The sequence below is a fragment of the Cervus canadensis genome, chromosome 16 (genome assembly GCF_019320065.1).
Source record: "Cervus canadensis isolate Bull #8, Minnesota chromosome 16, ASM1932006v1, whole genome shotgun sequence".
Taxonomy (NCBI): Eukaryota; Metazoa; Chordata; class Mammalia; order Artiodactyla; family Cervidae; genus Cervus; species Cervus canadensis.
Window position 1 is genome coordinate 61,381,993 of NC_057401.1, and position 15,533 is coordinate 61,397,525.

A 15,533-nucleotide genomic window follows, 5' to 3' on the forward strand; every position below is an offset into this window, starting at 1 on the left:
GTGTTACAAGCAGTTCACAGACTTCATTTTCTCTCACTGAGAGGGAGGGGCTGGTGGGGTGGTGATGGCCCTGGAAGCACTGCGGGCCTGCAGCAGGCGTGTTACAGTGCAGACAGGAGGGCAGGGGTTCACGCTCGCTTCTCTCCCGTCCAGTGACATCGACCTGGTGGTCTTCGGGAAGTGGGAGCGCCCCCCGCTGCAGCTGCTGGAGCAGGCCCTGCGGAAGCACAATGTGGCCGAGCCGGGCTCCATCAAGGTCCTGGACAAGGCGACGGTGAGTGCCGCTGCTGGGCGCCCCGCCCGAGCAGCCTGTGGGATTAGCTGACGTGGTTTACGGCGGATACTGGTTCTGTTTGAAGACCGCTCCACTTCTTGTGTGAATGTGCTTGTGTTGTTCTGTAGTTAGGGTTTCTAGCTGACAATATGTTTAGACACCGTCTGAAGTACACGTTGTACTGCAAACACTGAACTCTTCCTGCACTAGAATACACGACTAGGTCGTCCTTTGTGAAGCCGTGCAAGGAGGCGATGATCATAACCGAGGCAGGGCACACTCAGAGACTGCCCTCTGTGGAGAGTGGAGCCCAGTGATCAAACCGTGGTGTTTATTACATAGAAAAAGTTACTGTTTGCCAAGTTACACTTCAGAAAGAAAAACTTGCCTGGTCCTCTCCTGTTCCAGAAATTTCCACATATGAAAAAACATACTTCCCTCAGGCAGAAGGTGGATGATCAGGCCTCTCTGTTGTGTATGTCAGGGCCTGTCCAAGCCCAGAGCTCTGCACAGCCCAGGAGCCCTGTGTCCGCGGCCTGCTCCGGGATGCTCCTCAGCCTTGGCCCCGCCCCTCCGTGGCCCCGCCCCTCCGGCCACGCCCCCTCCGTTTCTCTGTCCCTGGTGCCGGGTGGCTGCTGGCCTCTGGGCAGGCACTGGTGTTTACATGCAGAGCAGCCTAGGGGCTCAGCCTGACTGTCCTGAGCGGCCCTCAGAATGGGAGTTTGGCAGTGTTCCTACTAGTTCCCAGGATTGGGGGTTCACACTCACAGGAGTATGGGGTATGTGTGTCTAAACTCCTTTTGTGTTTAAGGAGAAAACCCTCTGTATAACTTGGGAAACATTTGGATACCTGACCATAAACAATGTTGCCTATTAAAGCAAGTTTCCTAAATTAAATCTTTGCAGGTACCAATTATAAAACTCACAGACCAGGAGACGGAAGTTAAAGTCGACATCAGCTTTAACATGGAGACCGGGGTGCGGGCAGCAGAGTTCATCAAGAATTACATGAAGGTGCTGTCACCGCAAGTTAGCACGGTGCAGATAAGGGGCTTGTTAAGTTGACTGACCTTTCCCTTATAAATGTTGAAACCATTAAACTGATGATAATCTTTAATGAGAAAGACGGTTACAGATGGATTTACCTTAGAGTGTTATTTCATTGAAGTTACATAGCTGTTTCGCAGCTTTGCCTTCCTTTTCCTAATTTAGATACTTGCACATCATTATAGAGATCTTTCTAGTTATTACACAGTGACCATCCCTGCAGCTCCTTGTGCCTGATTTGCAAGTTGAGTACATCACAGTGGAGCGTAGATTTGCTTTCTCTGGGGGCGGGGGATGGGAGGGCAGCGGCGGCGGTCTCAGTGCCTCAGGATGGAAGGTGTTCCTTGAGCTGAGGGACTCTGGACTCTGACCAGGTTTGTGGTGCAGTTAAACGGCGCGCCCTTCCCTGTTCAGAGAGCTGCGTTGCCTGGACCCTGCCTCTGCTCCCAGTTTGAGGCCTTGCTCCTCGGGAGCCGCTCACTCTGCAGTCAGGCTTGTTCTCAGAGTCCCCTCTGCCGCAGCAGAGCTGGAAGCCCAGTGAAGGCAGCTGGGCCCCTGCACCCCTTCTCAGCGCCGGTTGCCCCATGGCTCCTTGTTCCCACGCCCTGCTCTCCACCCTTGTCCTGCATTTGGCAGTGTTGCATCCTGCTGACCTCCTGCCTCGTCGTGAGCTGCCCACCCCTCGCTTGTCTCATGGGTGCCTCTTGAGTGTGGGCGTTTTGTCCCCTGGTTCTGGGACCTTCCCTCGCCCACAGCTGCACCCACAGAGCCCTCTGCTCAGCGCCTGAGAGGGGGCCAAAACTTGGAGGAAGCACCTGTTCACTCCCCACGCCCCTGGGCCTGGGGTCTCCATGCATGCCCCCTGCCTCAGCCGTGCTAAACCATAATCTGAGGAGGGGCCCCCAGGAGGGCCCTAGTGAGCCCCTCATGGATCTCTTCTCAAACCCCTGTGGGGTGAGGAGGCCTGGCCTTGAGCGTCCCAAGGAGCAGGACGAGGAAGTGAGCTTCCTGTCTGCACGTGGAGTCTGCCCAGTGCGGACTCTTCAGAGCCACGGTAACTAACCAGATGCTGTCTTTCTTTTGGAATTTGCAGAAGTATTCGTTGCTGCCTTACTTGATTTTAGTACTGAAACAGTTCCTCCTGCAGAGGGACCTGAATGAAGTTTTTACAGGCGGGATTAGCTCGTACAGCCTCATTTTAATGGCCATCAGTTTTCTGCAGGTGAGTATGCTTTGTCTCAGGAACTCTTGACCCTGAGGCTGCCGTGGGTGTCGTTGTTCCCGGTCTTCTGACCGGGCGCTCCTCGGCTTCCAGCTCCTTGCTGTCCCTGCACAGGTCTGTTTTGATGTAGTAGAAACTGACTTCTAATCTTGATGATGAAACTGCTTTGATCAATACTTTTTTCCTTTGCTCCTGTTTTTTTTTGTGTGTCTGTTGTAACTGTTAGAGGGTTTATCTCATTTTTATCAATCAGGTATATATTGACCTAACCCTGAAGAACCATTATGTTTAGAAAATTTTCATGCCTTGAAAGACAGTGAAAACCTTTCCTTGGTTCTTGACTGTCATTTATACTGAAAAATTTGTCTCAGGAAAAAAGTCAAGTCTCACACATGGTAAAAAAAAAAAAAAAAAATAAGCTTTTCCCTGAGTGATGAGAAGCCGGTATTTTTTCTTTATCTGTTGCCCATATTTTGTTGAGTAGCATGAAAAAACCTATCAGAAAACCTAGCTGAGTGTTACGTGCTGTGCTGTGCTGATGACCTGTCCTTACGCCGCGTTTTTAACGTAAGGTCTCTTCGTGAATTGAGGCACGATCGTGCCATTTGCACTTGTCAGCCCTCTGCTGTGTTCTGGCCGCACGGCGCTGCTGCTCTGCTCTGTCTGTGGTGGCGCTGAGGGTTTTGTATCAAGACTTGGGCCATTTTTCTTGGCTCCGTTGGCACTGCTGATGGTGGAGCTGCTCGCCCTACACCCCGGGGTCTCCTCGGCACGCCTCTGGGGAGGCCCCGTGAGGGCCCGCGGGCAGGTGGGGCTCTCTCTGCCGTGTCCTTGCTGCGCCTCCCTCACGCTGCCCTTAGAGCCCTTCTGCCCGAGTTGTCAGACCTTTTTGACCTTTTTTTTTGTTTTTAGAACTAAGCATGAGCTGTGTCCTTAATTTATTTCCTCCCACTTTCCTGAACTGTCCTGGCAGCCTTGCAGTGTGACTACTGCCCACTCTCCTGGTGCCCGGTTCAGTGACCCTGCAGAGGCCACCCGGGCCTGGGTGGGGCGGCCACTGTCAGCTCCACCCCCTGGGTGCCCGGCCCTTCCCACCTCCGCACTGTGCCCGCTGCATCGTCTGATCCATGCTGGACTCACAGAGGTCGTGGCTCAGTTGCTTGCCCTGGGTAACGCTCAGGCAGGAAGACAGAGGAGGGAGAAGGCCAGACAGCAGCAGGACCGCGGCGCTGAGCCTGTGTGAGGTCTCCTGAGCCCGGACACGCCTGCAGCCTGGAGGAGCCACGCTTCCTCCACGGACACTGCGCTGCGAGCGCTTTCACCTGCCGTGCTTCTGCCGGGACTTGGACTCGATGGTCTTCTTCCCGACCGTCACTGTCCGGCGGTCTGGTGGGATGGCCGCATGCGCCCGCGGGGCGCTGGCAGGACTGGCAAGCTGAATGTTTGGTTTCTTTAAACTTGTTTAAATTCACGGCTCAAGGCCGTCACAGTGGGCCATGCACTCAGATTCCTGAGCCTTTTAGTGACACTCGGGAGGGTCAGTAGACGGGCTCAGCTTCAGAATAAATCCATTAGCTGCTGCAGGAGCAGGTGGGGTGGAGCTGAGGCTGAGGCTGAGGCTAAGCTGTCTGCCAGGCGGTGGGGTGAGCGCTCTGAATCCTGGTGCGGCGCTGGGGGCCGCTCCGGTTAGTCAGCCCTTCAGTCAGCACGGTGACGCTCTGCGGTCTCGCACTGCCCCCTGCTGGCTGCACGTGAGAATGACAGGATTAATGCTGGAATCTAGAAAACTGCCGCCACCATCTCGGTGACTGAATTGTACAGAATATCGTCCACTCACTCACCAGTATTTGGGAATTTGGGATTAATCAGATGTCTGTGTAGAAATGTGTGGCTTCTGAATTTCATAGGATGGAAGTATAATGTAAAGATTCAGATGAGAAGATTTTCTTCCTCTTGAACAGTCTTGGTTGACAAGCGATCCAGGCTCTGCTGGTGCCTCCTGGCTGCCAGGGTGGTGGGTGGACGAGGGCCCCTGACTGCGTCCTGGGCTGGCCGCCTGACCCCGCCGCGTGTGCGGTGTCTCGAGTGCCCAGAATCCATACAAACTGGGGTGCCTCACTTTCACAGCTGCATCCGAGAATCGACGCCCGGAGAGCGGACGAGAACCTAGGGATGCTGCTCGTGGAATTTTTTGAACTCTACGGAAGAAATTTTAATTACTTGAAAACTGGTATTAGAATAAAAGAAGGAGGTGCCTATATCGCCAAAGAGGAGATCATGAAAGCCATGACCAGCGGGTACAGACCGTCGATGCTGTGCATTGAGGACCCCCTGCTGCCTGGTAAGGACCCTTGCTCTGCGCGGGCCCCCAGCTGCAGGCACTGGGCTCCGGCCGCCGATGCCAGCGGGGAGCATTCACAGGTGCCCAGCCACGGGCAGTCACTGGATCTCATGTAGGGTCCTGCTGCTCTACCAGGGTCAGGGGTGGCACGTCAGAATTCCTTGTTAATACTTCTGAATAACTTACTGTAAAGTTGCAACTTCGTTTACTTTCTGTAATCAGAAAAATGTAGAACGTGTGAATTAAGAAAAAAATTCCATTTTTCCTGAATAGAAATGTATTCCTTGTCCGTCATAAGCCATCTGTTTCCCAGGAGTCCGTCGCACAGGAGAGAGAAGCGTGCCACGGCCCGCCCCGCTTCTGTGCGCGCCTCTCCGGGTTCCCACGTGTGGGTGTTGACATCGAGCGTCGCTTCCCTGTTAACTGGGTGTGTGCTCGGTCCTCTCCAGCTCTTTGTGATCCCATGGACTGCAGCCCACCAGGCTCCCCTGTTCACGGGGTTCTCCAGGCAAGGATACTGGAACGGTTGCCATCACCTGCTCCAGTTAATTGGATGGCATCACATAATACAGACAGCTTTGCTGCTTGTGATTTTACTTGACAGTAAACCTGAGACTCCTCTCCTGTGTGTGGAGGGAGGTTCTGGTGTGAGGCTGGCTGCCTTGCAGATCCTGGCAGGTTAGGGTGTGTTTCCCACACCTTTGCTGACTGTCTTTGAGATCTTTGCCCACCTGATAAGGCCAGGCATGTCCCTTTTCAATTACTGTACTTTTCTCTAATGATGGCTGAGGTTAAACAGATGGTTACTGGTCAGCCCCACAGGTGTTTATGGAGGGTTTATTGGGTGACACACCGCTCTTACTGTGGGTGATAAAATCAGAGGCAGACAGGCGACAGACCAGGTGGTGAGATGGTCAGCTCCGGGTGCAGTGCCCCTTCATGGTTTTTTGTGTGAGCTTATGCGCTTTGTCCGTCCGTCCGCTGCACTGTCTTCCCTGGTTTTGTAAGGTCCTCTGCCGTCAGGGAAGCCTTTCTTTGTTGACATGTTGTACTTCTGTCTCTTGCATCTGTATTTGGTATTTTTTATTGTTTCTGTGTGTGTGTATGTGCTAAGTCGTTTCAGTCATGTCTGACTCCTTCTGACTCTATGGACTGTAACCTGCCAGGCCCCTCCATCCATGGGGTTCTCTGGGCAGGAATACTGGAGTGGGTTGCCATGCCCTCCTTCAGGGGATCTTCCTGACCCAGGGATCAAACCCGCATCTCTTTCATCTCCTCTATTGGCTGACAGGTTGTTTAACACTAGCGCCACCTGGGAAGCCTTTTGTCTGTTGCATTATATTTGGTGTTTTTTTAGTGTTTAGCTCCTGTATATGTTTTTCAACACCCTTAGATTTATGGTTTTTGTTTTGTGGCTCCTGGGGTATGAAATTTATTTCTTAAAAGTCTTCTGAAACTCTCCTCTGTGGTCTGAGTGGTCTGTGTGGCACTTCCTCAGTGGTGCATCTCCCTCCTCCCAGGACAGGCCTCCAGCCCTGGCGTGTCTGCGTTGGGTCAGCTAAGTGGCCGGCAGTTCCTTTGTCTTCAGAGTTTGCTGAAATGTAATTGAAAAGGAAAACCTGCACAGTTACAGAGCGGCTACATGATTAAACCTGGAAAAGAGAAAATTTTGGTGCTTAAGGATACGTTTCCTAAGAAAAACATCCCAACCTGAACTTGAGGAATGAATTACATGTAAATTGAACTTGGAAAGGCTGCTGTTCCAACCAAGTCCACCCCTTACCTGGACTCCCCTAGTGACTTCGGTGGCGCTTCATTTTATTTGCTGTCTGCAAATGTGAGAGGTTGTATCTCTGATGATGGCTCTCTGTCTCAGGGAACGACGTGGGCCGGAGCTCCTATGGGGCCATGCAGGTGAAGCAGGTGTTCGACTATGCCTACATCGTCCTCAGCCATGCTGTGTCGCCACTCGCCCGGTCCTACCCCAACAGAGACTCGGAAAGGTACCCATGGGGGCCGCGGCCCCTGTCGTTTGTCTTCACGGAGTTTGCCACCCTGTTGTAGGAGAACCTGAGAATTCTGGGAAAGGAATGCCTTTTGGGAGTTCAGGGTGGTCCTGGTGGTCAAGAGGTGAAAGGTTTTCATTTGGAGAGCTAGGATTTTCCCAGGGTATTAGTTTTGGGGAGGTCATTTCTGGCTTTTAAAGCTGTAGAGTGTGATGTTTTTTCTCCGGCTGCACTCAAGAGGTGGGTGTCCAGCCCTGAGGGGTGCGTCCCACCCCCAGCCCCCTTCCCTGCACACCTGTCTTTTGTGCCCCGTTTTGAGCACTCACTTTTCTGGTGTGCGCTTTTACTGGTGAGAAGTGTTTCTGACTGCAGGTCATGGAGGAGCTGAGGGGAAGTGAGAGGCAGGAGTGATGACTGTCGCAGGAGGTTGCTGAAGCTGGGCCGGTACCTCTGTCCTCAGAGGTTATGGAGGGCAGCACAGTGGTTGGGGCACAGGGCTCTGTGGCCTCCGTCCCTGGGTGTTTGTGGGCAAAGCTTTGGGCCCGTTCTGGGCACTCAGTCTCCCCCATGTGGTGGGAAACGGGGCCCCTGTGGTCACTGGGACTGGAGGCGGGCTTCCCTACCTGGCGTGGACTTCAGCGGTCCTTGGTGGACAGATGGAGGTTCCAGGACTTCTGCATCCATACCCCCACTTTTTCTGTACCGTGTGGGTTTGGATGCAAACAGCAGAAGTCAGTCGTAAGATTACCTTCGCTTTTCCCACCTTTGCTTTAGCAGAGCTCTGTGTTAGGATGTAAGGCGGCCCCTGGATAGTGTGGCCGGCTCCGCGGCACGCTCTGTGCTGTGCTCACGCCTGCGTGCCCTTGCCCTTCCGCAGCACCTTAGGGAGGATCATCAAGGTGACCCAGGAGGTGATCGACTACCGGACGTGGATCAAGGAGAAGTGGGGCGGCAGGGTCCACGCGGCGCCGGACCCCGGTGAGAGGCCACCCTCCCGTGGCTCTGCATGTCCTGACGCGCTCGCGCAGGAGCGTCTGCTTTTAGTAACAAACTGTTCACACTAAGAAAGCAACTCGTTTCCTGTAAGAATTTAAAGCTGTAAGGTTCAGGCCAGTGCTGTCCACACATGGCAGTTCTGAAGTTCCCAGGAACTGCGTTGTAAGTGGAAGGAAGCAGGTGAAATTAGTTTTAGTAGTCTGTTTTATTCAACTTCGCACTCAAAATATTATCATCTGAACAGGTAGTCAACATCCAAAGTTACTGAGTTTCTTCTACCATGTCCTCCCAAGTGCTGTGTATGTTTATACCTGAAATGCATCAGGATCACGGTTTGTGTAATGCAGAGTTGAAACTATACATCCACGTTGTTTCGAACATAGTTAAGTTTGTTCCAATAGCTGAAATGTGACTTAAAATATTAATTGAAATGAAGTGAAATTAGGAATTGGCTTTGTCAGCCTCATGCGCAGTGTTAGAGGCACAGTGGGACCTTGGGCTGAAGTGTGTGATGGCTCACCTTCCTCCCACAGACAACAGGATCAAGATCGCAGAGCGGATGGGCGCATGCGAGGGGGACCAGCCTCCTCGACGAGACCCTGAGTCTCCCTTCGGCCCACGCCTGACCCTGTCCCTGCCCGGCCCCCAGCTCCGGTCGTCTGGCTCCTCCGCCTCCTCCGTGTCCTCACTCTCCGGCAGCGACATCGTGAGTGGCCCCCTCTGAGCCCTGGGGCTGCTGCGGGTCGTGGTGTACAAACTTATGTGGAGATGAGACCAGCAGTCTGGGCGTCTCAGTTGTGATTCTGTGATGTTCTTCAGTTTTGACCTGACAGGGAGAAGGCCTGGGCAGAGGGGGCAGCTGATCCTGGGAGCCCCTGGGGCTCACCCCTGGCTGCTCCTGTTGTTCTGAGGGGCACAAGCCTCAAGTGCAGCCCTCCTCTCGTCCTCCCCCAGGATTCGGACACGCCTCCCTGTACGACACCCAGCGTGTACCAGTTCAGCCTTCAGGCGCCCACCCCTCTGCTGGCCAGCCTGCCTGCTGCCCTGCCCATGCCGAGTGGCAAACCTCAGTCCGCCACGTCCAGGACGTTGGTCATGACAACGAACACCCAGGTACGCAGCTGGCTGGGCCCTTCCCAGTGATGGCCTGGGACCAGGTCCAAGGTGCTGTGCATGGTAGGATTGACTGACACGTTAGATTAGAGAGAGAACCCTTAGAAGTTCTTGGAACAGACATGTCTGTCCTGTAGGACATTCTCATCCTTGGTGGGTTGATAGAATATGGTCCTGTCATTCTATAGAAGTCCGTGTTCTTGAGCTTCACCATATGCTGTGTTTGCACGAGGGGACTCTGGGTGTCTGAGCCTAGAGCTGGCTCTTGACAAGGTTCACATGGTCTTTCTGCAAGTGATGATGATGCTCAGCAGGTGGCCACCATCCTGGGATGATGCTGAGAGGGCCCTTGGTGCTTGCTGTCCCTTGGCCAAGAAGGATGCCGTCCCTGATTTCCTCAAAGAATCCCATTGTTTGCACTGTTCTCAGATTTGATACCAACACTGACTTCTCCACGTTATTCACTACATACTCTCATAGAAGAAATTCTATAATATAATCCTTTTTCAAAAAATTTAGACAAAATTAGTCTAAAAGATAGATTTTTAGAGGTAATTTTTGGTGCTTTAAATTTGTAGCTTCTTCCCAAATATACATCAACTCCATGTGTATGAAACTCATCACATTAATGCACTTCTGAAGTAGAGTCGGCTTTCACAAGCAGTTGTAATCTGAGCAGAAGGTGATGGGGATTCCTGCTTGTCCCCACGTGTCTCTGTGTTGCTGGGCTCCCCACACAGGTGGGGCGTTCTCAGGACACACCCCAGGCTAAGAGGGTGTGGAGGCAGCAGGCGTGGGATGCGCAGTGGTGGCCGTCAGCACAGCCCCCCGGGAATCTTGTCCCGGCACATTAATAAGCGAGGAGCACGGAGGCAGTGCCTGCATGTGGACGAGAACCGCCACAGACAGAACTGGCTTTGACGGCTCCTCAGGCCTGGCTCCCCCCAGAGCCGTGTGCAGGCGCTGCCCGCGCTGCCTCTCCCGGGTGGCGTCAGGACCACGTGCTGCCTCTGGTCCCTCTGTCACCTGCGCAGATAGGGAGGCAGAAGGTAAGGCCACTCAAGTTTTTCTTTTCTTTTTTAAAAGCATGTTTATTTATTTTACTTGGCTGGCCTGGGTCTTAGTTGTGGCATGTGGGACCTAGCTCCCTGACCAAGGATTGAACCTGGGCCCCCTATATTGGGAGCGTGGAGTTTGAGCCACTGGGCAACCTGGGAAGTCGTCATTCAAGGTTTAAGACAAAAAGCTCAAAGCCCACTTTGTCATTTTATTGCCAAACTGCAAATGTCACTTCCAGTGGAGTCACTGAGGGAAATCCCACTTGTAAACCTTCACGTGCACAGTCTCTTGAGTGCCCCACTTGTGGTGAAGTCTCCCTCATCAGGATGCAGTGGAGACTTAACAGCCAGGGCACAAAGCTGTCAGAGACCCCAGGATTGCGCTCTTCTCTGCACCCCTGGGGGCACAGAGCCCCCACTGAAGAGAGGTCCTGGGTGGGAGGAAGCGTGAGGAAGGGGTGCCTTCCTTGAGGCCAGCTCCTGCCACAGCTGTGGCTCAGGAGGCCACAGCTACCCTTCTGAGGTCTCGGGGGCGAATGCGGACAGTTCTAAGGTGAGAGCAGTGAGGGTCTGGAAAAGCAGGGGAGGGGGTCCCGAGCCAGCACCTCTGCCCTGATGGGAAGGTGGTGCGGAAATGGGAGGGGGGCGGAGGTGGGGGTCGTCCGTCTGCAGGCCTTCAGTCCACCTGGCCTGGGGCCTCTCATGCTGCTCAACCCAGGGCGCTACCTGGAGACCCAGGGGACAGTTTCTCTGATAATTGTAGTCCTCTTGAAGTTTTTGGTCACCAAAACCTTATGGCTTGGGTGATTGGACATCCTTCACATTGTCATTGTGCTTCCAAGCAGACTGTTGTGAGGTTGTAGTCAGACAGACTGAGGGGCCTGTTGTGAGGCTGCAGGCAGACACAGACTGAGGGGCCTGTTGTGAGGTTGTAGTCAGACACAGACAGGGGTCGGTTGTGAGGCTCTAGTCACACAGACTGAGGGGCCTGTTGTGAGGCTGTAGTCAGACACAGACTGAGGGGCCTGTTGTGAGGTTGTAGTCAGACACAGACTGAGGGGCCTGTTGAGGCTGTAGTCACACAGACTGAGGGGCCTGTTGTGAGGCTGCAGGCAGACCCACTGAGGAGCCGGTTGTGAGCGCCCTTCTTGGGGCTCCTGGTAAGAGCTTTGTCTCGCGGGCACTCACGCCGTCTCTGGTCCTCTCCCCCAGACCAGGTTTACTATTCCTGCCCCGACGCTCGGCGTGGCCCCCGTGCCCTGTAGACAGGCGGGCGTCGAAGCCGCCCCGGCGCTGAAGGCTGTCCACCATGTGTCCTCCCCAGCCATCCCTTCTGCATCCCCCAACCCGCTCTCCAGCCCCCACCTGTATCACAAGGTACGGCCCCGGGGCCCAGGCGCTGGTTCCCCCCCACCCCCGCACGCTGGCGGCCAGCCCGCCCTGAGCACCTGCTCCGCCCCAGAGGGAATCCACACACGTTCTTTGTTCTCCAGGGGCAGTTTGATCATTCAGCTTCATGTTTGCTTTCCCTGTAACAAGCAAAGCTTTATAAGTGTTAAATTATTTTAAAATTTAGTATAGTTTAATTCACCTGTAAGCATCTTTTTTTTTTTAATTGAATTTGTTAGCATAAAAGTTCGAAGTGAAGAATATCTAACTCCTGTTTTTCTGTTAATTCGCACGGTAAGCTTTGGTTCTCAGGAAGCAAACGATGAAGCAGGAATGATGACGCCGCACGCGGCGTCGCCCCTCCTACCACTGCACTGCCCCCGCTCTTGCTGCAGGCGCCCTGGGCGGGGGGCCGGCTGCACTGGGCTGGGCTTTCTGGTGTCCGGGGCCCTGGGGGGCGTGGGTCCACTGCCGTGGGGCCGCTCTGAGTCTTCCCTACACGTTAGAAACATGGTTCGGAAAAAAGGCCGGGAGGTTGGGAAGAGCCATGGCCAGGGTCCAGGCTCTCGGCCCACGGTGGGGCGCGGGGCTGCGGTGGGCGTCTGTCCAGGCCGGCCTCGAGCCATGTCCCTCTGGGTCTCCTCAGCAGCACAGCGGCATGAAGCTGTCCATGAAGGGCTCCCACGGCCACAGCCAGGGCGGCAGCTACGGCTCGGTGGGCACTGGCGGTGTGCGGCCTCCCGTGGGCAACCGGGGCCACCACCAGTACAACCGCACTGGCTGGAGGAGGAAAAAACACGCGCACACGAGGGACAGCCTGCCCGTCAGCCTCAGCAGGTAATGCTCCGGCGGCTGCCGCCCGCCTTGCAGACGGCAGGGGTGGCCGCGGGGCCCGGCCCGGAGACCAGGCCCGGCCGGCCACGCTGCATGCCCCGTGTGTGGTCACGTCCTCGAGAGCAGCTCGCTGTGTCGTCTGTGAAGCCTTAGACGTGGACGCTGTCTGCTGCCGCCCAGGCACTGCCTGCAGGGAGCGGGTCTGCACGGGACCCGGGGCCGGCGGGGTCGGGCCGCCTCTCGGCACCGTGCTGCCCTGCGGGTTGGGTACTTTCATTTCACGTTGTCGGAGCAGCGGAGTGCGAACCCCAGTATTTGTTGGGAGGTTATCATTGTTTTACTGCCCTCACATTTTGTTTTGAATTTCAGAACTGTTTTTCTATGTAAATATTGAAAACTTATGATTTGTGCAATAACTCAGATATTTTTTATTTAATTTCATATTTTCACATAAGTTATATTGAAGGGAGGAGGGAATTTTTTTAAACAAGCTTAGATCCTTTCCCGAGTTGCATTTTCTAAGTTGGGTTCATCGTGTCGGCTGGTTGATGAGCGTCGTTGTGAACACCACGAATGAGGGGCTTGGGTTATTTTTATGTTCCTTCTTCAGGTCAGACGTGAGGCCTCTTAGCCTGCGGTGAAGGAGCCGAGTCCCCCAGTGGGCTCCCTGAGGGGTTCGGCTCCTAAACATTCTGACCAGCTGCCCGCCGGCTCTGCCGTCCGGCCTGTCTGTGGTCCTGCTCTGACCTCGGAGTTTTAATGTTTTGGGTTTGGTTATTTTAAACTGTAGACAACAGACCCAGCATTTAAAGTGCCAGAGTATAACTTTCTACAGGGAAAAAATGTTGTCACATGGTAAGATCTTAAACAAGCGTGAACCGTGAAACGCTGCAGTTTTAGTCACGCAGCCTGTCATGACGGGTCTGGCGAGCACAGACAATGGTACCCAGTTTTAGGAATGTGGAGAAAGGAGTTATGTTGATTCCATTGTGGAATCTGTAGCGGTATGCATTCGTTCTGTTAAGAGCAACTATAGGAGAAGTACTTGAGCTGCTTGGCGCGCCGTGGGGGGTTAACACATCGCAGGAGAGCGCAGTCCAGGGTCGGCCCGAGCGGCCGGCGCCCGACCCGAGAAGCATCCTGTGCAAGTGTGTTCTGCCACGACAACCACTGTCTCTGTTACCCATCCCGAACACTGACGCAGCCACCCTGCCTCACCCTGAGTTTCCTGAGCGCCGCAGGTGTCCCGGGAGGTGGGCGCCTCTCCTAGGTTGTCCGGCTCCCATTTTTAAGACAGGGTTCTGACCCTGCCACACTACAGGCGGGATGGTCTTTGAAGTCCACTAGTGAGAGACGGGACGGGAAGCTTACTGCTGTGATCCGGGGCGTGCAGAAGCGGGGCGTCCTTGAGGGCTCTGAGCGCCACACACCCCGCCGTGTCTGCGGGCCCCGGAAGGCAGGCCCGGCCCGCCCGTGCGGAGAGAGGCTGACCTGCCTGCGGGCTCCCTGGGGGCGCCCGAGCCGAGTAGCACAGTTTGTCTGCGGTTCGTGATGATCCAAGGTTATCAAAAATATTTAAAGATATTTAAATTGTGAACCTATTGATAAAGAATTATTTATAAAAACTGATACGTAGGCCTGTACTAATCTCTCCGCATTAGCAATATTGACTGTAACCCTCCACTAAAGAAACACGGCGGGGACTGGGAGCACCGCGGGTGGGCCCGGGACGCAGTCCCAGACTGGGGCGCCAGGCTCCAGCCCACACGGTGAACGAATGAATTGGCCTGGCTCCCTGTGGCCACACACCGCAGGCTGACAACAAGATATATCATGTTTCGATTTTTTTTGTGCGTGGACAACAATGTGGAAGCTAAAATTGACATATTTTTATGTAAAGTTTTTCTATTCTTTGATTTTTAATAAACTTTGGAAACCAGGTGGTGGCTGTGTAATTTGTGTGTGTGCCTTTTCCTTTCAAGGCAGGGGCGGACTGCCCTCTGCGGGTTTCGTTCTTGCCTTGGCCAAGGCCGGACAGCCAGTGATCATGTTGTCATTGGTTCATGAACTTGGAACCTGGTGAGGTTGCAGGCTGGGCATGGGAGAGTGAGCCCTGTCCTAGGCTAGGTGACAGGATGCGTCAGAGCTGTTTATTGACGCTTTTCGTGTGTCGTTTCTGACAAGCCGATGTCATACGGCGCTTAACTTCCCATCAGAATCCTTTGTTCCACCTCTCTCTTGGGCCAGCATTATACGACTTCAAAATAGCACGTTTGAAACCACCGAAAATCATAGCATGGCTTAAAATGTAGCTTACATTTAGATTAGAACGTATAAGGAAATTTATGAAAACTCCCACTCCCCTGAGTTACTGAGCTGCTGGCTTGGCCGCGAGGCCTCTAGCCAGATGCCCCAGAGCCGCCGTGTGTGGAGCCCGGCGCTGTGGGGCTGGTGCTGTGGGCCCGGCGTGCCTTCACGTCCTTCCCCAGGAGGCTTCTTGCGAAGATGCCCTGACCGGAGCCTGCAGATGCCAGGCCCGGCTCCTCAGGGACCCTCATTGCCAGGAGGTCGCAGAAAGCCTCCGAGGGCAGCTGACGGCCCACGACCTCAGCGAAGAAGGGAGCCGGGGCTGGGGGTGCAGAGTGTGTGCCAAGCCGCTGGAGTCGTGTCCCGCTCCGTGTGACCCCACCAGGCTCCTCTGCTGGGGGCCCTCTCCGGGCGAGAACACTGGAGATGATGGGTGCATTTTTCTGAGCAGAGAGCCTGGGGTGGCCTTGGGCCAGGACTTGAGTGGCCTGGGGGGGCTGGGTGCGTTGGGGACCCAGGAGGCGGCCTGGGTGGGGTGCAGGATCTGGCTGGAGGAGCAGAGGGAGGGCCCCCCTGACCCTGTGGCCACCTCTGGAGGGCGGGCTGGAGGAGGGCGTTGGGTGGTCCAGCTGAGAGGACCGCTGCTGGGTTTAGGATCTAGGGATGGCCCGCAGGTGGAGCTGTAGGGCCACCTGGAAGACTCGGGGGCAGAAGTGGGTCTTTGCCCACAGCACTCTGCACCAGCTTGGACAGCGGGATTCCAGATGCCCGAGGCCTCCGGGGGGGGTGGGGGCAGGGGCTCAGTAGGTAAGCCATGCTGGGAGCCTGGGGGGTGGGCTGTAGAGACTGTGGTCTCCTCAAGTGTGAGCTGGGCCTCGGGGGCGCTCAGGGAAGCGAGAGGGTGCCAGTGCTGCGCGGCGGGGCCCTGCATCCTACTGGGACGTGG

The 15,533-nt window shown here is 54.8% G+C and overlaps 1 protein-coding gene across 2 annotated transcripts in view; it reads left to right on the top strand.

Annotated features, from left to right (window-relative positions):
- TENT4A (terminal nucleotidyltransferase 4A) overlaps positions 1-14,220 on the top strand; it is a 41,644-nt gene extending 27,424 nt beyond the window's left edge. Inside the window, exons 4-13 of one of the 2 annotated variants that reach the window (XM_043489128.1) lie at positions 154-274; positions 1,181-1,288; positions 2,415-2,543; positions 4,671-4,884; positions 6,761-6,887; positions 7,768-7,868; positions 8,420-8,592; positions 8,841-8,999; positions 11,270-11,434; positions 12,096-14,220. In XM_043489128.1, the coding sequence (XP_043345063.1) occupies positions 154-274; positions 1,181-1,288; positions 2,415-2,543; positions 4,671-4,884; positions 6,761-6,887; positions 7,768-7,868; positions 8,420-8,592; positions 8,841-8,999; positions 11,270-11,434; positions 12,096-12,287 (1,489 nt within the window). In that variant the 3' untranslated portion in view covers positions 12,288-14,220. Of the gene's footprint in view, positions 1-153; positions 275-1,180; positions 1,289-2,414; positions 2,544-4,670; positions 4,885-6,760; positions 6,888-7,767; positions 7,869-8,419; positions 8,593-8,840; positions 9,000-11,269; positions 11,435-12,092 lie in introns of both variants that reach the window. The other variant, XM_043489127.1, reaches the window with a different exon arrangement.
- Positions 14,221-15,533: the final 1,313 nt, after the last annotated feature.